At 61.7% G+C, this 26540-nt stretch overlaps 11 protein-coding genes across 12 annotated transcripts in view; 4 read left to right on the top strand and 7 right to left on the bottom strand.

Moving 5' to 3' along the window:
• SDRG_10395 (hypothetical protein) overlaps positions 1-1729 on the top strand; it is a gene marked incomplete at both ends in the record, with an annotated part of 3598 nt that extends 1869 nt beyond the window's left edge. Inside the window, 2 exons of the mRNA XM_008616383.1 lie at positions 259-1662; positions 1709-1729. Coding sequence (XP_008614605.1) covers positions 259-1662; positions 1709-1729 — 1425 coding nt within the window. The remainder of the gene's footprint in view (positions 1-258; positions 1663-1708) is intronic.
• A 490-nt stretch (positions 1730-2219) lies between these two features.
• SDRG_10394 (hypothetical protein) lies at positions 2220-6107 on the bottom strand. Its single transcript, XM_008616382.1, has one exon. It carries the CDS (start codon positions 6071-6073, stop codon positions 2324-2326), a length of 3750 nt encoding a protein of 1249 aa, XP_008614604.1. The 5' UTR covers positions 6074-6107; the 3' UTR covers positions 2220-2323.
• A 157-nt stretch (positions 6108-6264) lies between these two features.
• On the bottom strand, positions 6265-7198 carry SDRG_10393 (hypothetical protein). Its single transcript, XM_008616381.1, has one exon. The coding sequence runs from the start codon at positions 7171-7173 to the stop codon at positions 6328-6330; it is 846 nt and encodes a 281-aa protein (XP_008614603.1). The 5' UTR covers positions 7174-7198; the 3' UTR covers positions 6265-6327.
• A 689-nt stretch (positions 7199-7887) lies between these two features.
• SDRG_10392 (hypothetical protein) lies at positions 7888-10054 on the top strand (the record flags this gene model as incomplete). Its single annotated transcript, XM_008616380.1, has 3 exons — positions 7888-8960; positions 9005-9061; positions 9112-10054. 3 exons carry the CDS (start codon positions 7888-7890, stop codon positions 10052-10054), a joined length of 2073 nt encoding a protein of 690 aa, XP_008614602.1.
• A 12-nt stretch (positions 10055-10066) lies between these two features.
• Positions 10067-11892, bottom strand: SDRG_10391 (hypothetical protein; the record flags this gene model as incomplete). Its single annotated transcript, XM_008616379.1, has 3 exons — positions 10067-10364; positions 10408-10604; positions 10660-11892. 3 exons carry the CDS (start codon positions 11890-11892, stop codon positions 10148-10150), a joined length of 1647 nt encoding a protein of 548 aa, XP_008614601.1. The 3' UTR covers positions 10067-10147.
• Positions 11893-13010: 1118 nt separating this feature from the next.
• Positions 13011-13631, bottom strand: SDRG_10390 (hypothetical protein; the record flags this gene model as incomplete). Its single annotated transcript, XM_008616378.1, has 1 exon — positions 13011-13631. One exon carries the CDS (start codon positions 13629-13631, stop codon positions 13011-13013), a length of 621 nt encoding a protein of 206 aa, XP_008614600.1.
• Positions 13632-13855: 224 nt separating this feature from the next.
• Positions 13856-16024, bottom strand: SDRG_10389 (hypothetical protein; the record flags this gene model as incomplete). The annotated part of the gene is made up of 1 exon (XM_008616377.1): positions 13856-16024. One exon carries the CDS (start codon positions 16022-16024, stop codon positions 13856-13858), a length of 2169 nt encoding a protein of 722 aa, XP_008614599.1.
• Positions 16025-16257: 233 nt separating this feature from the next.
• SDRG_10388 (hypothetical protein) lies at positions 16258-18287 on the bottom strand. The gene has a single exon (XM_008616376.1). The coding sequence runs from the start codon at positions 18202-18204 to the stop codon at positions 16315-16317; it is 1890 nt and encodes a 629-aa protein (XP_008614598.1). The 5' UTR covers positions 18205-18287; the 3' UTR covers positions 16258-16314.
• A 736-nt stretch (positions 18288-19023) lies between these two features.
• Positions 19024-22664, top strand: SDRG_10387 (the record flags this gene model as incomplete). Of its 2 annotated transcripts, none has more annotated exons than XM_008616375.1 (14): positions 19024-19089; positions 19136-19176; positions 19217-19307; positions 19356-19440; positions 19482-19547; positions 19592-19876; positions 19923-20043; positions 20090-20192; positions 20239-20810; positions 20857-20950; positions 21002-21072; positions 21120-21483; positions 21533-21957; positions 22002-22664. In XM_008616375.1, exons 1-14 carry the CDS (start codon positions 19056-19058, stop codon positions 22548-22550), a joined length of 2901 nt encoding a protein of 966 aa, XP_008614597.1. In that variant the 5' UTR covers positions 19024-19055. The 2 variants fall into 2 exon arrangements, with proteins under 2 accessions (XP_008614597.1, XP_008614596.1); XM_008616374.1 differs by having other exon boundaries at positions 19056-19089; positions 19482-19532; positions 22002-22550.
• Positions 22557-24956, bottom strand: SDRG_10386 (hypothetical protein). The gene is made up of 3 exons (XM_008616373.1): positions 23156-24956; positions 22882-23106; positions 22557-22839 (listed from the first exon to the last, which is right to left on the bottom strand). The coding sequence occupies exons 1-3, from the start codon at positions 24944-24946 to the stop codon at positions 22621-22623; spliced, it is 2235 nt and encodes a 744-aa protein (XP_008614595.1). The 5' UTR covers positions 24947-24956; the 3' UTR covers positions 22557-22620.
• Positions 24957-25714: 758 nt separating this feature from the next.
• On the top strand, positions 25715-26350 carry SDRG_10385 (hypothetical protein; the record flags this gene model as incomplete). Its single annotated transcript, XM_008616372.1, has 2 exons — positions 25715-26172; positions 26290-26350. 2 exons carry the CDS (start codon positions 25715-25717, stop codon positions 26348-26350), a joined length of 519 nt encoding a protein of 172 aa, XP_008614594.1.
• Between the last annotated feature and the right edge of the window lie 190 nt (positions 26351-26540).

The raw sequence follows: 26540 nt of genomic DNA, 5'->3' as shown, positions 1-26540 counted from the left end.
ATGCACGATAACTGGCAGTTCTTCGAGAAGCAGCAGCACGACTTGCGGACGCAGAGGGTGTTTGGAGAAGGCGTAGGGGGTTGGGCATGCGACCTGTTACGTTATTTCATGTCGAGTCAGCAACGTAACAGGGAGAATAACGGGTTAGTAACCTAACATTCTATCGTTATAACGGTTACGTCCGTATCCTTGGAATGAGATTGCAGACTATCCCATTGGTATCGCGCGAATGATGGTCTGTCTAGCCTTGATCTGCAGTTTGATTGGGCATTCTGCAATTTACTGTCGACCATGGTCCTTCCGCTCGAGACGATCGAGCTCATTGCGTTGTACCTCCCGTCGCATGCCACGCTCATGACGCTGCTGCGTGCGCTGCCAGAGAAGACGCCAGGGATGCAGCACGTTTTTACATGGGGAACGACGACCTGCCCTCCCGGCTGCAGCTTGGACGCACTCCGTATGACCTTTAACGCGCACGAGATGGCCGAGAGAGGCCAGAGTGGCGCCCCAGTTGCTGCGTACGCGACCGCCGCCGCGCCGTTCGTACCGCAAGTGGCCGTTACCATTGGCCGGTTTAACGAGTGGACCTCCCACGTTCTCGCTCTTGCGCATCTCGTGACTACTGTGACGCTTGTGCCGTCCAACGGCTTTTGCATGAGTCCTGACGAAGCGGCGGCGATCCGGGCCGCGCTCCTTGCCTGCCCGCGCTTGACAACGCTGTGCATCGACTACTCGAATTGGTTTGGCCGCACCGGCGACATCAAGCAGATCGACATAATTCTCAGCGCCCCACTGCCGCGCCTGGTGCACGTCGACATTCAAGCAAGTCGCGACAACGAGATCGATCTGCCGCCGTCCGTTGTCGACAGCCTCGTTCGATGGCTCGAGACGCGCCCGGCGGTGCGTCTCCGGGTGCGCTACGCCAGCCTCGCGATCGACGACGACGGCAACGACGGTGTCGGTCCAGCCTTCGCAGCCGCCATCGCCCACTCGACGACGCTTCAAGACATAGATCTCAAGAGCCTGCAATACGTTGGGTCGCATGGCCTGGATGGACTGCCGCTTCCACGGTCGACGCGTGTCTTTCGCTGGACCAATCAAAGCTATACCGATGACGCGGCCGAGGTCGTGACGCGCCGCCTCGGGCAGTCGCTGGCCACGGCAACGCAACTTGAAGAGCTCCGACTCTCGCGCAACACATCATATGCATTTGCCCTTTGCCCGCGAACGCTGATCGCCGAGCTTGCGACCGTGCTTCCCACGATGCAGCACCTCAAATGCTTGAACCTCAAAAACACATTTTTCGACGGCGTCGATGTCTCGCCCTTGACGTCCATTCTGCCGTCGCTCCCGGCTCTCGCCACGCTGCGTGTGAACCAGTCGCGACTGGACGACGATGGCGCCTTGGCGTTCGCGTCGGTGCTGCCCAAATGCACGGCGCTCCGCGAGCTCAAGCTTCGGGACAACTCGTACAACGAGGCGGCGGCAGTTGCCTTGCTCAGCGCGACCGCGGTCATGCCAGCGCTCCAGGACGTTGAAATCGACGTGGCCACCAACTGCAGAGACGGCTGGGCGGCGCGACTGAGCCCACTCGTCGCGCGCTGCGCCATGACGACGCGTCGAATCGTACTGTACAGCGTCCACATCTCGGAAGCCGCGGCCGTAGCTTTGGTGCGTAGCATGCGCGACGACGGATGGCGCATAGTAGCGCGGCACACCACGACTATGATGCAACTCGAGTTGGCGAATGGTCAAGCGTGCTCGATTTCGTTGGTGACCCAAGCCAGAGTATACTAACGTTAGAAGCAAAAATATTCGCACACCGGCGCAAATATACATGTCGTTTTGACGCATCACAACATCTACCCGCGAAGATCAAGCGCCTCGTTGTGGCGTAGACCACGCCTTGTGCGACGCCTGGCACTGTGTTTTTCCTTTGGCCCCGTGCCATTTTGAGCGATTGACCACTCTGCGATTCCAACAAAAATGAAATCGCCTGGATGTGGCACCCATACCAACTTATTTTTGGCACATGCCATAAATAAGACCGTAGTGCCATTTCTAAAACAACATTGTGGACGCGGCGGCCACTTGCTCGGTGAAATGACGTTTGAAACGAAAGCGCTCATAGTTGGCACAGCAATAGAGCATATTTTGGCGAGTAGAGCAGACGATACCACGTCGCCGTTGCTGTCCGATAACACGCGCACTGCACTACACATAGTAAAAAGCACTGCTCTTTAAATATTAAAGAGCAAATTGCCACATTGGGATGCCCGGTCGGGATCGAATAGCTAGCTAGCTAGGAGAACGCAAAGCCAACTTATATTCGACCGGCTCGGTGCTTGGGAGCAATCTTTTGCTCAAGAAGAGTCACTCTCTCCTTGGCCACGAGACGGCGTCGGCGACAACACCGGAGGTAGATCTGCCACACCATCAAAACAAAGACGCCACCGCAAAATGCGGCGAGCACGCAGTAGCCAACGAGCATTGCCCACGTAATGGGATTCGCCACCAGCGTGATCCGAGTGCCATTACTATCATACGCCACGGCGCCATTGAGCTCGATGGCTTTGGTGACGTGGAAGGCCGACGCGAGTCGCCCGCTTGCGACCGCGCTGAGGTAGTACTGGTACGTCGCGTTGAAATTCTCGGCGCCCGAGACAACAAGCGTAATGTCGGCGGCGGTCGGCAGCGGGTACTGCACAATAGAAGTCGGCTTGGCCGGGACACTCGACAGAATCGAATTTGCCGAGTCGGTGGATACGAGCACACAGCTTGCAAGCGCCATATTAACGTCCGTGAGTTCAAGGGCAGTTGCAAAGTTGAACAAGGTGCTTCTCCCGGGGCATGCTATCGCACCGGCAAGCCGCACCTGCAGTACAATCGCACCGGTGCCCATTTTTGGAATGGTCGCAGAACAGTCGCGCCCATAGTAGCCATCGAGGCAGTAGCCCGAGCAGACGGGCAGCTCTCCCGTCGCCTTGTCGCATGTGATGAGGCCAAAGCATGCCGTGTCGAAACCGGCCACGGCGCAGGGCTGGTTGCAGTAGGCGCCCCAGCGCACCGTCGCATACGAGCACTGGCCGTTGGCGCACACGTCGACCGTACAGGACGAGCCGTCGTCGCAGTCGCTGTCCACGGTGCATAAATCGGCTTCCAAGTGATAGCAGTGGCCGGACGAGCACGAGTCTTGGGTATTCGGGCGACCATCGTTGCAGTTGGCATCGACCGAGCAGCTTTGGCACACGTTGGTGTAGACGCATTGGCCGGTGGCGCTGCAGGCGTCGGTCGTGCACGGGTCGTCGTCGTCGCAGTCGTCGACCGAAGTACAGATGGCGCACGTCCCCGAGTGCTGGCACCACCCGGTGGTGCACATGTCGGCCGTACAAGCGCTATTGTCGTCGCACTGAGCGTCCGTCGAGCAGGCGCCACAGATGTTTGCGTAGACACAGTACCCCTTGTGGCACGTTTCTTGGGTGCAAAGGTCGCCGTCGTCGCAGTCGGCAGCATCGCTGCAGGCGACTTGAGCGCTCCGGTGCAGACACCAGTTGTTGGCGCACACGTCGACCGATGTCGTGTTGCCGTCGTTGCACGAGGCGTCGTTGACACAAAAGTTGCAACGGTTGATGTACGAGCAGGTGCCGTCGCAGACGTCATCGGTGCAGGCGTTGTGGTCGTCGCAGTCGGTTTCGGTTGTACACGTTGCGCAGCTGTAGGGATGGGCGCAGGCACCGGCCACACATAGATCCATCGTGCAGTCGTCGCTGTCAAAGCACTCGCTGTCGCTCCGGCACGTGTTGCAGGCGTTGACGTAGGTGCAGAGGCCACTCACGCACGCTTGCGCAGTGCAGTTGGTGTTGTCAACGCAGTCGCTGTCCTGAACGCACGTCGCACAAATGTTGCTGTGCGCGCACCAGCCGTTGGCGCAGTAGTCAACCGAACACGGGTTCCCGTCCTTGCATGTGACGTCGGTCTTGCATGCGCCGCAGATGTTGACGTAGTCGCACACACCGTTGCGGCACCGATCGCCCGTGCACCGGTTGCCGTCGTCGCAGTCGGGGTCGGTAGCGCACGGCGCGTTGGCGTTGCTACGCGCGCACCAGCCGCGAATGCACACGTTGGTCGTTGACGATGTCCCGTCGTTGCAGTCGCCGTCACTGCGGCAGTGCGGGCAGGCGTTAGTGTAGCTGCACGTGTGTGTCACCGCGTTGCAAACACCGAGAGCGCACGCATCATTGTTGCTACAGTCGCGGTCGGTGGCACAGACGCCAGCCGTATTGGCGTGCCCGCACCACCCACTGAGACAAAAGTCCGCCGTCGTCGCGTCGTCGTCGTGGCAGGCATTGTCGGCCACACAGGCGCCACAAAGGTTGTCGTATGCACATTGATTGGCCACACACGTGTCCTGGGAGCACGGGTTGCCGTCGTCGCAGTCGGTCGCAGCGACGCAGGACCCGAAGACGCGGTGTCGACACCACCCGCGCTGACACATGTCGGCGGTTCTCGGATCGCCGTCGTCACAGTTGGCATCGGCTCGGCACCCGACGCAATGGTTGGTGTAGCTGCAGCGACCGTTTAAGCAGGTGTCTAAGGTGCACTCATTGCCGTCGTTGCAGTTGGCGGAGGCCGTGCAATCGATGGTAGTTGGGTGGGTGCACCAGCCGCCGGCACAAAAGTCTACGGTGGTTACTTGATCGTCTTGGCAGTCCGTGTCGGCGTCACACGACGAGCACAAATTTAGATGGCTGCATCGCCCACCGACACAGACGTCACCGGTGCAGACGTTGTTGTCGTCGCAGTCGGACGCTGACGAGCACGTCGTACAGGCATCGCTGTGGTCGCACCACCCCTTGGCACATGTGTCATCGGTGCACGCGTCTCCGTCGTTGCAGTCATTCGCACCGATGCAACGACCGCAGACGTTGGTATAGGCGCAGGTGCCGTCGACGCCACACGCGTCCGTTGTGCACTCGTTGCCGTCGTCGCAGTCGCTGGACATTGTACAAGTCGCGCAACTGTTGCTATGCGCACACCAGCCGCGCTGACACGTGTCCTCCGTGCAACTCTCACCGTCGTTGCAGTCCAGATTCGAATCGCAGGACGCACAGTGGTTGGTGTAGATGCAAGTCCCGTTGCTGCAGACGTCCTTTGTGCAGGCGTTGCCGTCGTCGCAGGCGGCGTCGACGCTGCAGCCCTTCGCCACCGGGATATGGTGGCAGAACCCCGTCACGCACACATCGCGCGTGCTATCTTTGCTGTCGTTGCAGTTGCCGTCCGTCGCACAGTCTTGGCACCCGTTGGTATGCACGCAGCTGCCGTTCGCGCAAACGTCGGTCGTGCAGGCGTCGCCGTCGTCACAATTAGCGTTGGACGCGCAGATACTACGGGCTCGGTGAGCACACCAGCCTGAGAGGCAGACATCGGTCGTCGACGCATCGTCGTCGTTGCAAGTGGCATCCACCCTGCAGGCCTGGCACACGTTGATGTGCCGGCAACGTCCATTGACGCAGCTGTCGCGGGTGCAGGCGTCGCCGTCGTCGCAAGCGCCATCGGTGGCACAGACCGCGCAGGACCCCCGGTGAGCGCAGAACCCCGAAACGCAGACGTCATTCGTGCATTGATCGTGGTCGTCGCAGTCCATGTCGCCGCGACAAGGGCCACATTGATTGGTGTACGTGCACACGCCGTTGACGCAGTCGTCCTTGGTGCACGCGTTGTTGTCGTTGCAGTCGGCGGCGCCGACGTGGCAGGCGCCACATGTGTCACTGTGGGCACACCAGCCAGCCACGCAGAGGTCGGCGGTGCAGGCATTGCCGTCGTTGCACTCGACGTCGCCTCGGCATGCCGAACACTGGCTACTGTAGGCGCAGACACCGTTGATGCAGGTATCCTTGGTACAGGCGTTGTTGTCGTTGCAGTCGCCGGGGTTGCCAGCGCACATAGCGATAACAGTCGCGAGGCAGCTTCCGGTCGCACACACGGCGCTACTGCAGTCGACGGCGCCCTTGCAAGCTGCCGCCATCGCCACCGCAGGGCATATCGCGACGACGAGCAAGGTGCGCCACCGCATCTCAGGATCGTGAGCGTTTCGCGGCCAAGCAGCGCGACCTTTCGCATTTTGTCAAACGGAATTTGCATTTTGCCAGCCAGCGTCGGGCTTTAGGCAGCCAACTTGAAACAATATCAATTTTTCAACTCGGAAGGCGAAATAGGGTGGGATCCGGGGGCCGACAGACTCGGCGATACACGGGCCAACGAAGATCCTGTGTCATACTCGATAGATATATTACATTCAGCGTCGTGTTCTTCTACTCGTCGACGTCTCTATCGCAACAAGTCGGCGACGTTGGCGTGGCCCGTCAGCTGCACGAGATACGCCATGACGGACGCTTCCATAAGATCGTACTCGGCACTCGCGACGAGATCCATGTCGATCTGAGTGCCAGCGTACGTGGCCGCGCTCTCAGGCGACGCTGACGGACTCGCCATCGGGATCGCGTGGCCGACCAGCGTCACCTCCTTCCAGAGACCGGTGTTGTGGCCCTCGGCGCGGGCTGCCGAGAGCGCCGCCGTCATCTCGGCAAAGACGAGCGTCGCCGAATTAGTCTTGACCTTGACGGCTTCGATCTCGCCGTACTTGCGGAATGTGTTGACGAGCGTCTGGTCCGAGTGCGACGCCACACGGTTGCTCCACTTGACGCGGATTGAGCGCTGCTTGACGTCAGCAATGGTCGTTGCTGGGCGGCCGATGGTCGCGGCGCGCTCGGCAGCGTCCCGCGCGCGCTTGGCCGCGATCTCGTCGGCGCGCCGGCGGGCGTCCTCGCGCAGCGCGTCCATCGCGTGCTTGGGCTTTTTGGCGACCTTCTCAGCCATGTCTTCGCGCCGCTGCAGGTCCTCGTATGCCCGCTTGCGCGCTTCGTTCATGGCATTCTTGCGCTCGTCGCGCTGCTTGGCCGCGAGCGAAATGTTGCTGAGCTCCTTGTCGTACTTGCGCTTGTTGGCCGGGTCGAGGAGGAACTGACTCGCGAGCTGGAGCTCGTGGAACTTCTCCGGGTCGCCGCCCTTGTCCGGGTGGTGCTTGAGCGACATCTTGCGGAAGGCCTTCTTGATCGCATCCTCGTCCGCGAGGGGCGGTAGCCCCAGCACCTCGTACTTGCACCGCTCCGCCATCCTGCCACCTGCCACCCGCGTCCCAGAATGGGCCAACCGAGCTGAAAACCGGTTTTTTCTCAACCGGCCAAAACAAAGTAGCCGGTTGCAACCGGTTTGAAGTCTAGGCGGTTCCAGCCAACCACGCGCTGCCACATGAGGTTTTTCTTGAAAAACGCGTTTTTCGCGTCATCAATGACGGTGCTGCCACGACATGCAAGGGAATATCCTACAAACAAACTGCCGGTACCAAGGATCAAAGCTTAGTACATTCCATTGCTGCAAACCGACTGACTACGTTAGACAGAGCTAGCCTAATATCACTCGTCTGGTGCGATGCAGCGGTTGTATCACCAGATCATGCCACCAGAAAGGAGCCGGCGTCTCTAGAACAGCTTCTAGAACCTGGTGCGGCAGCGGCTGGTCCTCGCGCCGTCCGCCAGCACTCTCGCACTGCTGTGTACGAGAACCACAAGAATATTGTCCTTGCGTCCAGGCGCGTGGTCGTCGTCGCATCGTGTCAACTTCCGAGGGAAAGTTCTCTGCCTCTTCAGTTGGTGGCGTCGGAGTCGCAATGTTGGTGGCGGAGAGTGATGGTTTAATGACGTTAAACGCGCTAAACCGTCGTCTGTATTTATTTTCATTTGGATACAACGATCGAGATAGAATAAAATTTCGTGCATTTTAGTACGCACAGCACCGTGGCCAGCACAACATCATTTCCTTCGAGCAATAATGGCTACTGGATCGACCGTGCGGATGACCCCCGCGGCCGTCACGACCAACCTCCTCCGCGCCTCCGCCCAGTCCTTCACGCCCACGACCACGTCACCCTCGCAGGCGACGTCCGGCCGCGCGGCCGACCCCGCCCGGAACAAGCGGACGCGCAAGCCCCGAGCTGCAGGTAGCCCCCCGGCGGCCAAGCAAGAGGCCAAGAACGAGGCCAAGAACGAGCCCAAGCCGGCGCGGAAGCAGCGCCAGCCCAAGGCGAGTACGGGGCCGACGAATCCGACGCCGATACCAGCGCCGGCGGCGACCGCCGAGGCGGCGCCGTCCGAGGCCAAGAAAAAATCCCGGTCGCGCAAGTCCAGAGCCAAGGCCAAGGCGCCCGTGGCCGCACCGGCGCCGACGACGGCCACCGCAACGACGACGATGACGAACGACGACGACGGCGAGGACGAGTGCTGCCTCGTATGCGCCGAGCCGTTCACGTACCACGCGATCGGCGAGTGCAACCATGCGGGCATCTGCTCGTTGTGCTCGATGCGCATGCGCCTCCTCATGAAGGACAAGCAGTGCCCGATCTGCAAGCAAACCAACGACCGCGTCATCGTGACCAAGGTCGTCGCGCCGTACGCGAGCTTTGGCATCTGGGGCGAGACGGGCGGTCCGGGCGTCACGCTGGACGAGAAGGCCGAGATGTTCTTCAGCCAGTGCGACGACCATCACGCGGAGCTTGTGGCACTGCGTACGCTGCAGTGTCGCCACTGCCACGCCAAGGTCTTCAAGACACCGGAAGAGTTTGCGGCCCACATGCACAGCGCGCACAAGCTGTCGTTCTGCGAGCTCTGCCTCTCGCACCAGCATTTCTTTGCCTACGAGCAGCCGCTGTACACGAAGGGCCAGCTCAAGGCCCACAACTCGCAGATCAACCGGCAGCACTCGACGCAGAAGTTCCGCGAGTACCACCCGAACTGCGAGTTTTGCCTCCGTCGCTTCTACTCGGACGTCGAGCTGCATACGCACCTCGAGCAGGACCACTTCAAGTGCCACCTCTGCAACGCCGGCCACCGCTACTACCGCAACTAGTACGTCCCATCTTTGTCGAATCTGGCTCTGAGACGCGATGTAGCATTGGCCTCGAGTCGCACTTTCGCAAGCAGCACCACCTCTGCGAACACCCCACGTGGTACGTGTTGATTGGTGACCAGAATCTGGAATCTCAGGTCTGGTTTCTAGTCTCGGCAACCGCTTTGTGGTATTTAACGACGAGCTCGAGTACCAGAACCACGTGTTTGGCTTGCACGGCGACGACACGCGCTTCCTCGCGCAGTTTGCCGGTCGCCCGATGGAGCTGCCGAGCGAAGTCCATAGCGACGTCTGGGACTATGAGCGAGCGGCGCACCACACACCGGCGGTCGCGCGCGAAGCCTTTCCGGCGCTGCCGACGGCAACAGCACCGTTGGCGCCGCTGCCGGCACCGGCGATTGCGCCGACGCGGACGCCAACCCCGGCACCGACGCCGGTCGTACCGCGGCAGACAATCGCGACCGCGCTTTTGCAGCGGAATCAGGCGCTGGCGACGGCCTTTGGACGACCGGCGTCGACGACGCCCGACGCACTCGCAACCGAACTCGGCCCCAAGTACTCGGCCGAGCTCCAAGAGTGGGGGCGCACCAAGTTCCGGACGCTCTGCACGATCGAGCGCCAGATTGAAGCCATGCTCGCGGACCGCTCGAGCTTCAGCCTCCACCTCAAGGCCATGCCCCGCGACCACCGGCGCATGATGCATGAACTCGCTGTGTTTTACCAGCTGCAGTCGGTGTCCCGGGACGTCGAGCCGCGCCGGTTCATCTCGCTCATCAAGACGCCGACGTCGGCCGTGCCCCCGGTGACGCTCTCGCAGTTTCTCCAAGGACCCAAGCCAGAAAAGCCCCGCGTGCGCCGCGCGCGCGTCATCGTCGAGCGCAACGTGCAGCTGCCCGTGGGCCGTGGGTGGGAGTCGCTCCCGCCTCCACCGCCGGTCGTCGTCGCACCGGACGCCTGGAGCGACGACGACGACGAAGATGACGCGCTCATCAACCCGACGGCCGTCACGACCGAAGGCGCGACGCGGCTCGAGTTCCTCCGGCGCACCGACGTCGTGGCCTCCGACGACGAGGCGGAGCCTTTAACCGCCTAGCAAACCCTCCTGTAGCACTAGTAGACAACATAATATAAAATTGCCAACGGTTAGGGTTGTCGGAGGATGTATGTATATATAATGGTATATAACTTAGGACGTCAACGCGACGACGGACGGCGCCTTGAGCACCACGAGGAGCGTCGTTATGTTGTCGTAGCTCTTGCGCTCGAGCGCCGACTGGATGAGCGCGTTGGCGGCCGCCTTGAGTCGGTCCTTCAAGCCGCCCTCGCCGGCCGCCGCCTGCGCCAGCGCTGTCTGCACCGTCGCGACCGCTTCGTCGTCGTCAAGCCGATCCCAGAGCCCGTCGCTACACGTCGTCCGTGAGCCCTTCGAACCGACAGGCGTCGTACCTGGCGAGGACGACAAAGTCCGAGGCCGACTCTGCGTCGATGCGGAAGTGGCGCACACTCGGCACGCACGAGACGAGCGGCGCCGTGCAGGACGACGGGAGCTGCAGCTTGAGCGGGTGGTCGCCAAACGACCGACTGACTGCGAGTCGGAGGCCGACCTTTTCATGGGCAACGCGCCAGCAGCCCGAGAAGATCACCTGCAGCGAGGCCTGAGTGCTACATCGGAGACAAGAGGTCATGAAAGGACGCCACCTGCCCCCCAGCGGCGACGATGCGCGCTGTCTCCGCCTCGAGCGTCGGCTTGTGGTCGAGCGAGACGCGGTCCGTGGAGACGCTGTCGTCGGCCTTGGACCACGTGCCCCGGACGGCCCGCGTATCCCCCACATTGGCGCAGAAGACATGTGGTCCCAGCACCAAGAGCAGCAGCCCGGTCGCGCCGTCGCGCTGCTTGCGTGCGATGGTCTGCGTGAGAATCTCGTTGTCGAGCGAGAGGAAGACCTCGGTGAGGCCCTCGTAGACAGCGTGAACGTCGGCCTCGGACACGTCAACCGGTACGTCGGCAGCTATTGAGAGCGGTGCGTAGCGCGACGCGATCGCGTGCAGGCCGTCGTGTGCGCTCACGAGCTCGACGAGGCGCGTCGAGGCAAACTCGGCCGCCCACCCGCCGTTGTGCCCGTCAAAGATGCCAAAGGCGCTCGCGCCCGAGTCCTCAAACACCTGTTTCTGCACCACGTGTTCGTCCTCCATGTACGGCCGCGTGCCCTGCGTTCGCGAGACGACGACATGGCACGTCGGCGCGTGGTAGTACGTCGTCGTCTTGAGCTGGTCGCGCTGGAAGCTTCGGATCGCCGCGTCGATCGCGGTTGACATCTTGGCTTTTCCCTTCACGCGCGACGGGTACGTGAGCGCGACAGGCGGCGGCGAGCATTTCGATTTCTTCGGCCCGGTCGCGTCGACGAGGCCTTTGGAGCTCGACCGGGCGCGCTTCTTCCATCGCACGTCGAGCGGGATGGTCTCGTGGCCGGGCGAGAGCGGTCGCGGCGAGAGCTTGACGCCGCGCGCGCGCAGCAGCGTCGAGACGGGCGCGTCGTACGGCTGCTTGGCCTGCTGCGGCCGGCGCGAAAAGTTAAGAAGGCGCACCGCGGTGCGGCCCGGCGTCTGCGCAATGTCGTTGCGCGGCGATGATACGACCAGCGACAAAGATCGCGCCGACGCCTTCGTGGGCGTCGCGTCGACGTCATTAGCCGTCGTACCCGGCGTCTCCATGGCGATATCGCTCATGCGGGCAAGGCAGCGGTCCAAAGCGCGGTCGGCAGAGGTACAGGCGGCGGTCACGTGCGACACGGCGCGAGACAGCGACTTGGTCGGGCCGAGGTAAATTTGGAACTGCGCTTCGCAATGCTTTCCGAAAACACCTAAGTGCGGACTCGGAGGCGCACTTAGCCGGGCACCCGTCGAACGGGCGCCAAAGATCGGGGTCGCCATGATACCCTCGGCGCCATCACGAGCCACCGACTGATTAGCGTTCGTGCAACGATAAACTCTAGTCGAACCTTAGTCGCACGTACGACATATCAGCCTTCCGGCAGTACTAGTAGCTACCAGTAGCCAAGCCCGTCATCAAGGTACTCGTCCGTGCAGGCGCGTCAGCTGATGTCGCTCGTGCAGATTGCCGCTGTGGTGGCGAATGATGGACGCCTATGTGCATGAAGGGTCAAGAAGGACACAACGCGGCTGGCACCGCCACGTGCAGCAGCTAATGGCAGCCGTTTGAGCCGCATCACCTAAGAGTTCGCAGAAGCGGAATCGTTTGGGCGAGCGAGTCCCCGCTTTCAGAGTGCAGAGACGAACGATGGGCGTCTCGAACGGGCGTTGCGACACGCGGGTGACGAAGAACCGACAGCAGAGGACTCTGATGCAGCGCGTTGCAAGCGCTTACTGCTACGGACGATGTCGAGGGTGCTTCCAACGATGGTCTTGCTTCGGTCTCGGGTCTCAGGTCTCAGTTCTTGGTTGCGACCTCAAGTTGGTGTCATCGAAGCTGATTGGTCAGTTTGGGTTGGCGGGAGGTGCTTCCCAGCATGTGATTGGTCCATGTGATCGCGACTCGTGCTGCCACGTCAGAGCCATCGACGCGCAGACCCCGCTCAAGCAAGACGCTCGACGCTGCTACCTATTCGTCTTCATGAGTCCTTCACGGGCAGGCAGTACTCGTCCCATCAAGGAAATTGCCCATTCTCTCAAACTGCCTGTGCTATGATTAGCGTTCAAGCAGCAAACTTGGGTGTCGAGCCACCATCCCAAAGATTCTCGCTATTACGCTCGACGCGTGGACGCGCCAGCTCGTGACGATGGCCGTGAGACTGATCGACGCGGCGTCCCGCCCAAGCCGGTACGCACCTGGTATAAACCCATACAGGTCGGTAAAACTACGTTAAACACCTTGACATGTCAGCAACAGGGATGACATTACCCCTTTTTGTCATTCTAAAATAGGTTTTTCTCCTTCGGGATGCGCAAAACCCGAGGACTTTGCTCATTGCAGTGCCAAGGAATAGCACCAGGGTAGCTAAAGTTGCGATTATAATACAGCTAGGAGAGGCTCACGCGACGGGTTGCGTCGGTGGTGCCGGTGTCACTGGCGCCGGCGGCTTGGGCTCCTCGGTGACCGGCTCACCCTTGAGGTTGATCCGCGACGGCGCGTGCGGGTTGACGTTGAGCGAGCCAAGCACGACGCAGTCGGGATCGATGCGGATGCTTTTCGCAGTCACATTGCCAAAGATCTGGCCCTTGTCCCGCAGTACGAGCCGCTCGACGTTGATGTTGCCAATGATGCGGCCGCCCGAGACAAGCACCTCCTTCATGCCCTCGACCGGGCCGGTCAAGAGGCCTTTCGCGCCGATGATGAGGCTGCCCTTGGAGATAAGCCGGCCGTCAAACTCGCCCTCGATCCGCAGTAGGCGCTCGAACGAGAGCTCGCCCTTCATTTTCACGGCGACACCGATCGTCGTCTCGGCCTCGCCGTCGACGGTCTTGAGTGGCGCGACCGCCGGGCGGTTGCTCACGGGCGACGAGGGCGGCGACTGCGACGTCGCGCGGTGGTTGCGGCCCCGGCGCGGAGCCACAGGCGCCGAGTAGCTGTCGTCCGACTCGAACGTGTCGGCGTCGGTCTCGTCGTGGTACGTGGTGCGCTTGGGTTTGGGCGGCGGCTGGCGACTGACCATCTTGGGAGGAGACGCGAGGTCGTCGTCGCCGGCGGCGTCAAACTTGACTCGAGGGAGCGCTATCGTGCCGACGGTCGATCGAATCCCGTACTACAACTGGTCGGTGGTTACGCCGACGTCTATTTGCAGTCAACCGCCTGAACCGGTTGCAACGCCCGGCCCATCTGCAACTAGATGCAAACCCGGCTAACAGTTCACTCTTATCGACGATATTCTACTCGGTGCTACCACGATCGATGCGACTGCACTGTCGGCCACGGCGTGTTGTCGGGATGCACGTACCGCGCGTCGACGCACCGGTGCAGCATGTCGTTGCGCAGGCCCGGGCAGTCGCTCACACTGTGAAAGGAGACTTTGGCCTGCACCAAGTGGCAGTAGGCGCAGACGTACTCGGGTGGCACGACAAAGCCGTTCCGGACGCGGTGGTTGCGGACGTCGCCCAACAGGATCGGGCACTTGTTGGCGGTATGCGAGGTCGCGCCGCAGTAGGCGCACATGGCGTCCGGGCGGCCGAGCGGGTCCCTCGGTAGCGGCGGCCCCAGCGACGGCGCGCTGCTCACAACACGCCCTGGGACTTTCGGCATCGACTTGCCGGGTGGCAGCACAAAGTCCTTGTGTACCTTGCCGGCGACGAGCGCGTCCTTGAGCTTCTTGCACACCGACTCGTCGTGCGTGTAGTAGTGCTCAAAGAGGAGGCAGTAGCTGCAGAGAAACCCGACGGGCACCACAAAGTCGGAGCGCACGCGCTTGAATCGCATGTCTTGGAGCAGCTTGAAGCATCGGGTGAGCATGTGGTTGTCGGCGCCGCAGTAGAGGCAGCCGCGGACCTGCGACGGGCGAATCGCCACGGCGCGATAGCTCGGATGGACTTTGCCGCGGGCCGTGTCGGCCCCGAGGCGCGTGCAGTCGGCGGTCGCGTGGGCATAGACGTCGTCGAAGAGCGCGCAGTACGGGCACACGAGGCCCGGTGGCACGACAAAGTTGGCGCGGACGCGGTGGCGGCGCAAGTCGCCGATGAGCGCCGGGCACTGCGCGAGCGCGTGCTTGGACGAGTAGCAATAGTCGCACGTCGACCCCACGGGGATCTCTTGCAGAGCGTACTTGTCTTCGTGCGGCAGACACTTGCGCTCGACCGGCGTCTCGGTGTACGCGACCACACGCCGCGCGCCGGGCCGAGGCGATGACAGCGGCTGGTTCATGTAGCTGGCTTCTTCGTGGTAGTAGCTCGATTGCTCGTCGCTTTGCGTGTCCCAGCGCGAAGCCCGGACCGGTCGCGACTCGTCGAGGAGGTGGTCGAGACTACTCAGGAAGCTGGCGGCGCTCGGCGCGGCTTCATGCGCAGGCGGTTCGGACCGGCCGTGGTTGCTACTTGCGGGAGGTTGAGCAGCGTGCACTAATGGCGAAGGACGGGGCGGACTGGAAGCTGTCGTCCGGCGCTTGTGGTACTCTGCGAACGACATCATGTTGGTGGGTGTTGGCGCCACCGGTGCTTCGGTGCTTGGTTCCATCTTGACGTCGACAGCGTCGTCATCGTTCGAGTTGGCGGGTTTGGGCTTCTTGGCCTGCGATGGGGTGACCGCGGTTGGCTGCTTGCGCTTGAGCGTCGCGCCGGGTGGCAGATCGCGGAGGTAGTTCTCGACGCGCTGGCGGAGGAAGCGATACTCGAGCTTCATCTTGCTCCACGCACGAAACTGCAGGTTGAGCTCGGGCGCAAAGAGCGTCGCGAGCAGCGTCGCCTGGACCTTGTCGGCGACGTGTGCCCGGTAGGCCTCGAACCACGGCTCCGCGACCGGGTCGAACTCGATCCCGTCGATCGCTTGGATCGTTGGCTCGTGGTCCAAGAGCGCGGCCGTGAGCGGTGCCATGGCGGCTTCGAACGAGGTGAAGAAGGCCGCACCCGAGGCCGGCTCGCATGAGAGGTCGAGCACGCCCTGCAACAAGGCCATCACGTCGCCGCTGGACGCAGGACGCTGTAAGCGCTGCCAAAGCTTGTACGGATCCGACCGGTTCCCGACCGCCAGCGCTGGCGCGATCGCCGACGACAAGTAGGCAGCGGCGGCCTTGGCGCGGGCCGCTTGGAGCGACCCCAGAAGCGACTCCTTAAAGACGTTGATGTGCGCGTTGTACTGACTGCGGCGCTGCGCGAGCGCGGCCGCGCGCTCGTCCGGCGGCAAGTCGTCGAGTCGCGACGTGGGCATGAGCGCCTTGGCATCGCGGAGCATCTGGGCCATGTCGTCGGCCGTGATCGCATCGGCCAAGCTCGGGTCGAGGTAGTCCTTGGTCAGGTAGTACTTGATGTGAGCGTCGGTCTCGGTGCATGTGAGGAAGCTCGTCCTCCATGCGGCGACGCCATCCAGCGACGTCAGGATCGGCCCAGGATACCGACCGGCCATCGAGACGTGGTAGACGCAAGAACCACTTTATTGGTCGGGACACTATTTTCGTCAACGCACACTATTTTATGCCGACACGACCGCCGCCGGCACCGCCACGCGTGTGCTTCTGTGCGACCCACCACGTACTCTGTCATCGCATGCGCGTCAACTAGACCAAGTGCATTCTTTCTCTGCCCTTGCATTGCATCGACACCTGACTACGCGATGCTATCGTCGCCGCGGGATAGGGGTACGACTCCACCAAAATGCATAGTACTAGTTTGTTATAGAGATTGTCTAATGAGTGCTTAGCCACTGGGAGGTGGCGATACGAACGGTGCTTTTGCCCACCCGAGCGCCGTCTTGATCGCACCAAACGCCACGTCAATACCGTAGCCAAAGTAGCTCTCTTCGTACTGCGGCACGGGTCGGCGCAGCTGGTGGCCCAGGACTTTGGTTGCGCGGCGCTGCGAGTTGTCGCTCATCCACCACAGCACCGCGTACGTCGCGCCCGACGCCGTCGTCCGCGCACCGAGGACGACACCCGGGTACCACTTGGCGGTGTCGTAGAGGCCGACGATCTCGACCGGGTCGCCCGGCGCGTACGTCTCGCTCACAACCGCCGCCGATGTGGGCGGCGGCGTCGGTGGCGCCTGGAGCGCGTGATGCAGCAGCGTCGACACGAGCATATTTGGGTCCTGCGTCACCATTCCGTCGACGCCGCCAATGTCCTCGAGGACCTTCCACGCAGTGTTCTCGTGGTTGACGGGCCCGACAAAGACGTGGAGACCGCGGCTGTGCGCATCAAACACGAACGGCCGCGTGACGACGCCTGCGTCAACGTACACGTGCGACACGTGCAATGCCTCAAAGCTCTTGCAGTACCCAAGCGGAATCGAGTGCGTGATGGCGACCGTGTGGAGGCCGTGAAGCGCGTGCGATGCGCTCCGGTGCCCGTTGATTGCGAGCAGCTGGTAGTGGTTGCCGGACGCAATGTAGAAGCGCGCGCTGGACCACCACGACCGCTCGTCGACGCAGACGGCCTCGAGCTGCGCCAAGAGCGGTGCGATCACCGCGTCGGACGTCACGCTAAAGTACAAGGCGACGCCCGAGATGGTCGCGAGCACCTGCTGGAGCGAGAGGATCCCTGCATCGCGGAGCGCGTCGGCGTCCATGGCGTCAAGAAAGAGGCTGCCGTCGACGATGCGGTCGTGGTGCACGACGACGGAGCCGTCCCCGGCCAGCTGGACGTCGACCGATAGGACGTGGCACCCGGCGGCGACGGCGGCGGTGAGCGCGGTCATCGAGCGGGACGTCCGCGGGTGTGCGATGCAGGCGACGCGAGGCAAGAGCAGTTGCTTCTCGTCGACTTCCGGGATCGACTCGAGCGGTGGTGGACTCATAGGCGGGGCGAGCGAGAGTCGCAGCTGCGTGGATTCGAGGTGTTTGGTCGCGACCTCAATCGCGCGCGCAAGAATACGTGGCGGCGTCATTAGGCTGCCGTAGCGCTTGAGGAACCGCTGGAGCAAGCCGTCGATCTCGTAGTCGCGCGGGTCGATCGACTGCACTTGGCGGCACAGCGGGCACGCGTGGATATGGTGTTCGGCCGCCTTTGCCAAGCACGACCAGCAAAACGTGTGGCTGCAGCTCAGCGTCACGGGGCTCGTGAAATGGTAGAGACAGATCGGGCACGACGCATCGGCGCTCGCGGCGGGCGCGTCCGGCAAGAGATGCAGCAAAAGCGCGTCCGTGGTCGCGGCCGTGTGCGAGTAGAGGTCGTCGACGTAGCTGCCGGCGTAGAAGGGCTGCAAGAGCAAGTCGGACGCCAAAATCTCCGATTGCATCGAGCCCGCAATGCTCTTGTCAAACTTTTTCGAGATCTTGACGACCGCGAGGTAGTTGAGCACGACAAAGCGCCGCAGCGCGTCGACGCGGTGCGAGAGGTCCAGCGCCGCGTTGAGCTGCGCCTCGACGTCGCCGTGCGCGGCCGTCTCGCGGGCGCCGAGGTCGTCGAGGATGCAGAAGAAGGACGCGTTCACTTTGGCGAGCTCGCGCTGGAGCGCCATGCGGAAGCCCGCGGTGCGCTCCGTGTCGGAGCCAGCGAGGGACTTGACCGTGCGCTTGAGGCCCTTGTAGTCGACGTACCCGCCTTCCCACTCGGGCGCCGCCAAGTACCGCATGCGCTTGCCAAACTTCATCGACTCTGGTTCTTATTGGCACTGAGCATGGCGTTGACCATCCCCAAAATGCAATGTCGTATCTTGCGAGATGCGGTGTCGCGATTTAAACCGCGCGAATTAAAAAAAAGAGAGGGACTCTCTCTGCTTGTGAAAAGGACTGAAAAAGGCAGTGGTCTATTGTCACGCAACTTTGCGCCGCTGGAGGCGCCACGGCGACTCTCAGAGTGGCACAGCGCCAACGACCGCACGCCCCGACAAAGCGTCAACCGACCGTCAACACGTGCTCGATCCGTGCAGCGCTGCAAAGCGAAAAAAAATGCAAATCCAAATGCCAGTGCCAAACGCTGGGAGTCGAGAAGCGGGCTGACACCTCGTCTTGCCACGTGGATGCCCACGAATACACTGTATATACATGCACTCTGCGGTTCGACCAAGCGAGAAATCGGCCTGCGACATCCGACGCCAGCATCAACCTGCCGTGTCGCGCATGCAGCGCTTGCGTCATTCCCTGCGCGTTCTTGGCGTCGCAATCGACGTCCTGCAGCACGGATGCCGCCGCGTCACTCGTTGCTCGCGGCGTCGTGTCAACGGCCCTGTGGACAGGCCGCGCTTTCGTTGCGTGCATCTAGCGTACGCCTAAACCAGGCGGCGCCACTTTATTTAAAATTGAATTTATCTTTTATTTTATTTTTGAATTTTCGCACGAAACGGCCAGAGATTCAGCGCCAGCAGAGTGCGAATCTCACTTGACAGCCTTCGACCCCCGAAAAGCGCTCTCCTCCCACTCACTCTCTTCCGGATACTCTCCGGATACGTAGTGACGTAGCAAGGTACAGATTTAGTTCCGGCGGCTCCGCAGCAGCAGCAGCATGGGCCTCAGCGCGTCGCGGTCCACCAAGCCATGTACGTGACCGCTTCCTGGGCATGGCCGCCTCATGCGCACGGCTAGTCGAGCTCGAGGAGTTCAAGGTGGCCTGGCTCGCCTTCAAGGTAGGCCCTCGTGCAGCGAATGGTGGCTCATGCGCACCAGGCGGAGATCACCGAGACGGGCTCGCGCGACCGTGGCCTCGCCAGCAAGCGCGGCCTCGCGTCGTCCAAGTTCCTGCGCAGCCTCTACGGCGGTACGTGCGTCGCCCGCGAAACAACTGGCGCCTCATATCGCGCTGCAGAGAGCATGGTCGACGAGATGAAGGGCCTGCCCGACGACCTCATCTCGCGCGAATACTTTATCGGGACGCTCGCGCTCTTCTACCAGTACGTAACGCACCTCGCATGCATGCACTCATCGCGCGTAGGGGCAACACGGAGGACAAGATCGGCTACGTCTTCAGCATGTACGGCGTCACGTACGGCTACGAACGGTACATCCTCTTTCATCCGCCCGAGTCTGATCGCATGCGGCCAGACGAGACGACGGCGTGATCAACTATAACGACTACCTCAACCTGCTCGAGTACCTGACGTCGCACCAGTCGGTCGCGCCAGAGCTCGCCAACGTCTTTGACGACTGCGACCTCTCCAAGGACGCGTACCTCCAGGCGTCGACGTTTCTCAAATGGGTACGGCAGTACCCGCACGTTATGGAGGCCCTCGCCACGCTCCTGCCCGCGACCTCGGTCGACGACGAGAACGTGGTCGACGACGTCGCGCTCGCGGCTCCGATCCCGTCGCACGTTGCCCACGAAGACACGTACGCTGCGTCCTTTCTTGCATAGTAGATCTGAGCGTGTTCGTAGCGACCCGCTCAACGTGAGCCCGTCGTTCAAGTACGCGAACGAGCGCCGGCTCAAGAACCTCAGCTCGTTCGAGATCCTTGGCGGCGACAGCAGCGAAGACTCGTCGGCCGACTCGGACGTGGTGCGCTATCGACGATCTACTGACTTCTCTCATGTCGCGTGCATAGGAGCTCCACGGAGACGCTGTCGACGACAAGCCGCGGTCGTCGTCGCCGCCACTGCGTCCGTCCTTGCCCCGGGACACGGACACCGTCGACGACCGCACCGCCAGTACGTCGCCACACAAATCAGAGCTTAGTCTGAGCGCCTTGTCTAGGTGCCCCGATGCCCCGGACGCACGACCGCAAGGGCCGGAACCCGATCGGGAAGCTCGGGCGCGCGGTCGGCGGTGGCATCTCCAAGGTCGGCCGCAGCATTCTGCCCAAAGGCAAGAAGGGCGTCGCATACGCCACGGCCACCGCCGGCGGGTCCACCGAGAACCACCACTACATTGGCGGGTACCTGCACAAGATCAGCGACGGCAAATGGAGCAAGCGCGTCTGGCACACGCGCTGGTTCGTCCTCGACCTCGAGCGCGGCGTGCTCTCGTACTACAAGGCGAACCCGTCCTCGAGCATCAACTCGCCGCATGGCTCAGTGGCCTTCTACGACGACCTCGACCTCCATCTGCACGTTGGCGACGACGCGCGCGCGTCCCACCATCATTCGCAGCATCCAGTGGTTCACAAGCCGCACCCGTGGTTCCGCGGCTGCATGGACCTCAACCAGACCAACGTGTCGCTCCTCTTTGAGAAGCAATTTGCCCAGAACGCGCCCAACCAGTACTTTTTCCAAGTCTCGAACCTCAACATTGGCGAGTCCGAATCCAAGCGCGGGTCGCAGTACAAGGTATCTATCGATCCTATCCAACAGAGTCGGATTTACTTTTGGATAGCTTTGCGCAAATACGGAAGAGGAGTTTATGCAGTGGACAAATGCGATCGCGGACGTCATCAACCGCAAGCACACGACGGGCAAAGCCGAGCCCCGTACGTTTCCTATATTTTTCGAAAAGGAGAAATCTCACGGCAAATTTGCAGAATCCAACTTGTCAATTCAGCAAATTTACCGCCAGCGACTCCAAGAATCTTCGATCCACGAAGCGCCCGAGGTAGTCGTCCAACAAGCTTGTATTTCGCTGCTAATGGTTGATGGTAGGAAGCACCGGTCGAGACGGAACCAGCCGAGCGCGACTCGGAGCCGGTCCGTCGCAGCAGTGTCCGTGTGTCGACATCGTCGTCGAACGCGACACCGACGCCGCAGCCGTCGCCCACCAAGCCGCCGCTGCACCCACCAACGCCGGTCCCACCCATCGTGCCGCCTCGCGCCTACTCGGAGATGACGCCGGTCGCGTGGCGCTTCGCCTTTGCCATTGAGGGCCAGCGCGATTGCCTGCTCTTCCTTTGCCTCCTCAACTTTGCCGTCTTCTCCAGCTTTGCTGCGTTTGGCCGGTCCGGACAGCTCTTTGTCATGGTGCTCATCTCGCTCGGCTTTCTCCGCAGCCTCCGGAGTCCAAGTCACCGTACGTAGTATCCTATCTCGTTGTGTCGTATCTAAGTACCTGGGAGTAGTCGCTCCCGTGGCGCTCTCGGTCGACGACGACGACGTTCCACCGTGCGTCGCCTCGGGGGTGTGCTGTCTGCATGCGCCGCCGGCCGCGGTCGCTGTCTCGTCGCTGCCCTTTCTAGCGCCGGTCGTCGTCCCGGCGCCGGCCCCGACGCACCGGAAATTCTCCTTCGACATGTTTTCGTCGTTCAAGCAGTCGACCAACGACGACTGCGCCGAGAACGCGTGGTCGTTCACGACCGCCGAGACGTTCAACGTCCGCAGCCTCGATTACAAGAAGAGCAAGAAGAAGGAAGCGTCGGCAAGCGCTCTCTTTGACTTTGTCGGCGCCGACCTCGTGCGCAGCGACGCCAAGATCGACTGCATCACGCAGCACGTCAACCTGCCCCCGCATCTCACGGGCGAGAAGCTCTTTGTCATCAACGCCCAGGTACACGCTTCCTCTTTCCCTTATTTTTCTTCAACTCGATCTAGTTGCCGCTGTATGGCCCGTCGATCTTTGGCGGCGGCAACTACGACGGTCCCGGCGTCAACCTCGCCTTGTACTGGACGATCCCAAAGGACGTGCAAGCGCAGCTCGTGTCGCCGTCGACGCCGACCCTGCGTCTCCTCAAGCGCTTCTTCAACTCGGCAAAGGACCCGTCGATCCTCGACCGGTTCAAGGTCATTGCGCAGGTCGTCAACGAAAAGGACTGCGGGCTCTCGGGCATGCCCCGCAAGCTGCTGCAGAAGAACAACGCGACGCCAGTGCTGACGCGGCCCCAGCACCGCATCTACCACCGCGAGCACTTTACCGAGATCGACGTGGACGTGCACATGTTCTCGCTCGTCGCGCGCACCGGCATCAACTCGCTCGTCGACAAGACGGCCAAGATGGTCATCGACATGTGCTTTGTGCTCCAGGGCGAGACGGACGACGAGCTGCCCGAGCACATCCTCGGCTGCGCGCGCATGGTCCGCGTCGACCTCTCGAGCGCCAAGCACCTCGACCAGGTCATCCACGTCACCTCCCTATCTTCCTAAACGTCCGCAAGAAGTCTCTGTATCCTTCATCTCGCTTGAATATTGGATAGTCGGATAGGTTAGATTAGAATTACGTGGCGGTCGGCGAGTCCGGCGGCTGCGTCGACGAGCTCGAGCTGCGTTGGTGGAGGAGGCCGGCTTCGTCGGGCTTGGCGTGCGCCGGCGCGTGCACAAAGCACGCTGAAAACTGCTTGACGACGCGCTCGATCACCAAGTCTTTGAGGCTCAAGTCGCCGTCCTCGAGCATCAAATCACAGAGCCGGTCCGTCACATTGCTCAGCGTCGTCATCTACGCCAATCTCAATCTCAAACTGAAAGAATGGAATCGGACCTTGTCAAACACGCGGGAGATCTCATCGTCGACCTTGGTGAGGCCCATGGCCGGCCCCGGGAGGTTGGCACTCATGCGCGGCGAGTCTTGGACGACGCAGAGTTCGTGGAGGGACGAAATGTCGCATTTCTTCTGGTGGCTAATTGCGTGGATGGACTCGAGGACCTTCTCTTGGAGGAGGTCGATCTGCTTGGTCTGCTGCACGCACTTGTTGCTCGTCACATCCTACGGCGTTTCTAGTAGGACTCGCCCATCGTCAAGATCAAGGACGGACAGCAAACATAGCTGCGCGGCGCTGGATGCCCTCGAGGTCGTTGGCCAGTTTTTGCGTCTCGGTCTTGGCCGCCAGTCGTTTCTTCTTGAGCGACTCCATCGTCTCGTCCTCCGCCTCCTTCTTCTTGGCGCTGAGGCTCTTGATCTCGGCCTCGAGCTTCTTGATGACATCGTTGAGGCGGTCGGTCTCTTCCTTGGCCTTGGTGATGACGCGCTCGTGGTCAGCAAACTTGTCCATTGTCTTGGCCTTGATCTCGGCCATGCGCTTCTCGAAGAGTCCGTCCTTCTCGGCAATCGCCTTCTTGGCGCCTTCGAGGTCGGCTGTCACTTGACCGAGCCCGTCGATGGCCTTTTGCTTCTCGGTCGTCAGCGCCTGCACGTACTGCTTGACCTTGACCTTCTTCTCTTCCTCGTCCTTGAGGAACCGGTCGTGGCGCGCAGCGAGCTCGCTCTTCTCTTGCGACAGCTGCACAGTCTGCGCTTTGGAGGCAGCTAATTCGGCTTGGAGTGACGCCACATCGCTCGACTGCGACTTGTGCTGCGACTTCTCGTGCGACAGCTCCATGCGGAGCTCGTTGAGCTCGATCTGCAGTGCGTCCTTCTGCGCCGTCTCACGTGACAGCATCTCCTTGTGCGAATGGAGCTCGTCGGTGGCCGTGCGAAGTTGGTCCTGAAGCGACGCGAGCTGCGACTGCAAGCCCGAGGCCGCCCAGCTCGTCTCCGACTGCAGTGACGCGAGCTGCGTCTGCGCCGACGACGCTGCTGCCTTGGCCGTCTCGAGCGCTGATGTTGCGTCCCGCAGAGCCGTCTCGACGGCCGTCTTGTCCGACTCGATGGTCGCCTTGTCGGCCTCGAGGCGCTCCACACGACCTTCGAGGCTCTGCTGCGTCGTCGCTGCGTCACGGACTGACGCCTGCAGTGCCTGCGCCAAAGCCACGGGGTCCGAGCTCGTCGCCATCGGCACAAGCTGCTCGAGAAGACCGGCGACTGTCTGTAGCGTCTCTTGCAGCGCTGTTGCGCGGCTGGCACTCGCGCTCTCGGACGTTGATGCGTTGGCTTGGAGGCTCTGCGTGTGCGTCGCCGCCGTCGCGAGCTGTGCTGTGAGCTCGTCGACGTGCGCGCGGCTTGTTGCTTGCACGTGCTCGAGCTCGCGCGCATGAGACTCGGCGAGGCTGCGAATCTGGGCTTCGAGTTGCGTATGTGCGTTGCGCGCGTCTTGTTCGAGCTGTGCTTTCTCAAAGGCCCACTGCGACGATGCTGTCGATACGTCCGAGCTCACGTCGGACAGGGTCTTGATCTGCTCCTGGAGCATCTGCACCGTACGCGCATGCTCGTCTTGGGTCCCTTGAAGACGGCGCTCGTTGTCCGCGCGGCTTTGGGCGAGCTGGGCTCGCATCGTCTCCATGGCCTCGTCGAGTCGCTGCTGCATCTCGCGCTCCTTGGTCGCGACGGCCGCGGCTATATCGGCCTCGCTGGGTCCGAGGTCGAGACTCGGACTCGCCGGCTGCGCCTTGAGCGTCGCGAGCTCGGCTTCCTTGGCCTGCACTTGCGACTCAAGAGCATGCACGCGGTCTTTCTCAGCCACAATTTGGGCACGCACGTTGTCGGCGAAGGCCTTGGCCTTGACCTTGATGTCAGCGAGCTCGGCCTTGGCGGCCGCGAGCGAGGCTTCGAGCTGCTTCTTCTCTGCGGTCATGGCCTCGGCGAAGGCCTTGGCCTTGGTCTTGAGCTCGTTGAGGCTGGCCTCCTTGGCGGCAGCGTCGGCCGTCAGCCGCGCGACCTCTGCGTCCATGGCACTTTGCAAATGCCAATGGCACGCCGTTGGGACCTATTTTTACGCATGGATTTCAGCCAATCAGAGCGCGCCAACCTATTTTTTGATCGCGATCTTTTCTCCGTCAAACCGCCAACGACCCGTTCGTTATCCACTGGATGCTCAAGACACTGGATGACGCACATATTCTGCATGTTGACTGCAAAACAAGCGCGCTCGCTAACAACCGGTGACCGATGGGCTGGACGACCCCAGCGACTACGCGTCGTGACGAGTTGCCGCCTTTTGCGCTCGATGACCTTACGACCGCACTGGGTGTTTGAGGCCTCACAAATCTTGCTGACAATGTCATCCAGGCGATTCACAAGCCGAGGTAAAGATTGTCTAGCTGCAGCGGACGATCGGTGCGGTGCTAGAGCAGTCCGAGACAACAGCAAATGCGGCGGTGAGCCTTCGCAAGGACGTTGCTCTGGCCGCTCTGACGACGCGGCGCTTGGAGGAGCAAGCACGCCTCCTTGAGCGCTGGGCAGAGGCCGCTCTGGCGACGACCCAGCATTTTGCTTCTCGGCGCCATAGGCTCATGCGCGCCAAAGCTGCTTGGTTCGAGCTTGCCGAGGCCATTCTCAAACTCACGGCGTCGCTCTAGGACTCGCACCCGCGCATGAAGGAGGCTGGCCACGCCGCTGCTCGACCCGATTTCCGGGGGCCACATGGGCCCGTCCAAAGCGCGTGGTGTGCTCGTCAAGGACGAGAGCCACTTTTCGCACCTCGTGCGATGGCTGCAGCATGTCGTCGTCGGTCGAGCGGTCAAGATTTTCTCAAGGTCTCTGCGAGAAGCTCGTGCACCTTGCCCTGGACGCGCTTGATCTCGAGAGTGTCTCTGACGAGTCAGACGGTGTCCGCGACGTTGCCATGCACGCTGGCTCGATCGTCGCCAATGCCCACGCGCTTTCCAGCACGAAGGACAACTTGCCTGCGCTCGAGGCCGGTATCTTCGACGACAACTGGCGCCTTCGTCAGTCGTCGATCTCGCTCCTTGGCGACTTGGTGTATTGCGTCATCACCCAGGTCGGCCCGATCATTCCGCGCGCGAGCCTCGACCCGATGAACCCTGTCAGCATGCGTCGGGGCTACTGCTTGGGTCTTGTCGAGGTCGTCCAGTGCTCGCCCAAGAAGCAGCTCGAAGATTCGTCGACAGGTTTGTCGTGGCGCTCAAAGGCGCTCTATGCGACGCGCTGCCCGAGGTCCGCCGCGCAGCCGGTGATGCGTTTGATGTCTTCCCAAGAGCATGGACTACCGCTCGATCGACGAGCTCATTCGACACCTCAAGCGTATCACGTCGGTAGACGACCTCGTTCTAGAGCGCTCAAGGTCAAATCGCGCCACGTGCCCCCGTACCTCGCACAACGCCAACGGCCTTGACCAACATCCAAGTGATTGTGTCCGTCTCGGGTGCAGTGCTGCATTGCGACGTGGACCGCCTCCGCAAATCAGCACGTTCCATCTCTCTCTATCACTAGCGACTTGTAGTGGGCCGTTGAAAATAATCCCAGCATTCTCCAACATTTTCTACATTTTGGCCATGCACCGCTACGGCGGGCGTGAGGTTTGT

The sequence above is a fragment of the Saprolegnia diclina genome, assembly GCF_000281045.1.
Source record: "Saprolegnia diclina VS20 unplaced genomic scaffold supercont1.35, whole genome shotgun sequence".
NCBI classification, from domain to species: domain Eukaryota; phylum Oomycota; class Saprolegniomycetes; order Saprolegniales; family Saprolegniaceae; genus Saprolegnia; species Saprolegnia diclina.
The sequence above is the reverse complement of the archived record's forward strand: the minus strand, read 5'-3'. Positions and strand labels throughout refer to the sequence as shown.

Coding starts and splice junctions, on each gene's coding strand:
- SDRG_10394 (XM_008616382.1), bottom strand. CDS start 6,073: ATGCGGTGGCGCACCTTGCTCGTCGTCGCGATATGCCCTGCGGTGGCG.
- SDRG_10393 (XM_008616381.1), bottom strand. CDS start 7,173: ATGGCGGAGCGGTGCAAGTACGAGGTGCTGGGGCTACCGCCCCTCGCG.
- SDRG_10388 (XM_008616376.1), bottom strand. CDS start 18,204: ATGAAGTTTGGCAAGCGCATGCGGTACTTGGCGGCGCCCGAGTGGGAA.
- SDRG_10386 (XM_008616373.1), bottom strand. CDS start 24,946: ATGGACGCAGAGGTCGCGCGGCTGACGGCCGACGCTGCCGCCAAGGAG. Junction 23,107..23,155: donor GCCGCGCAGCTATGTTTGCT/GTCCGTCCTTGA, acceptor GAAACGCCGTAG/GATGTGACGAGCAACAAGTG. Junction 22,840..22,881: donor TCTCCCGCGTGTTTGACAAG/GTCCGATTCCAT, acceptor AGATTGGCGTAG/ATGACGACGCTGAGCAATGT.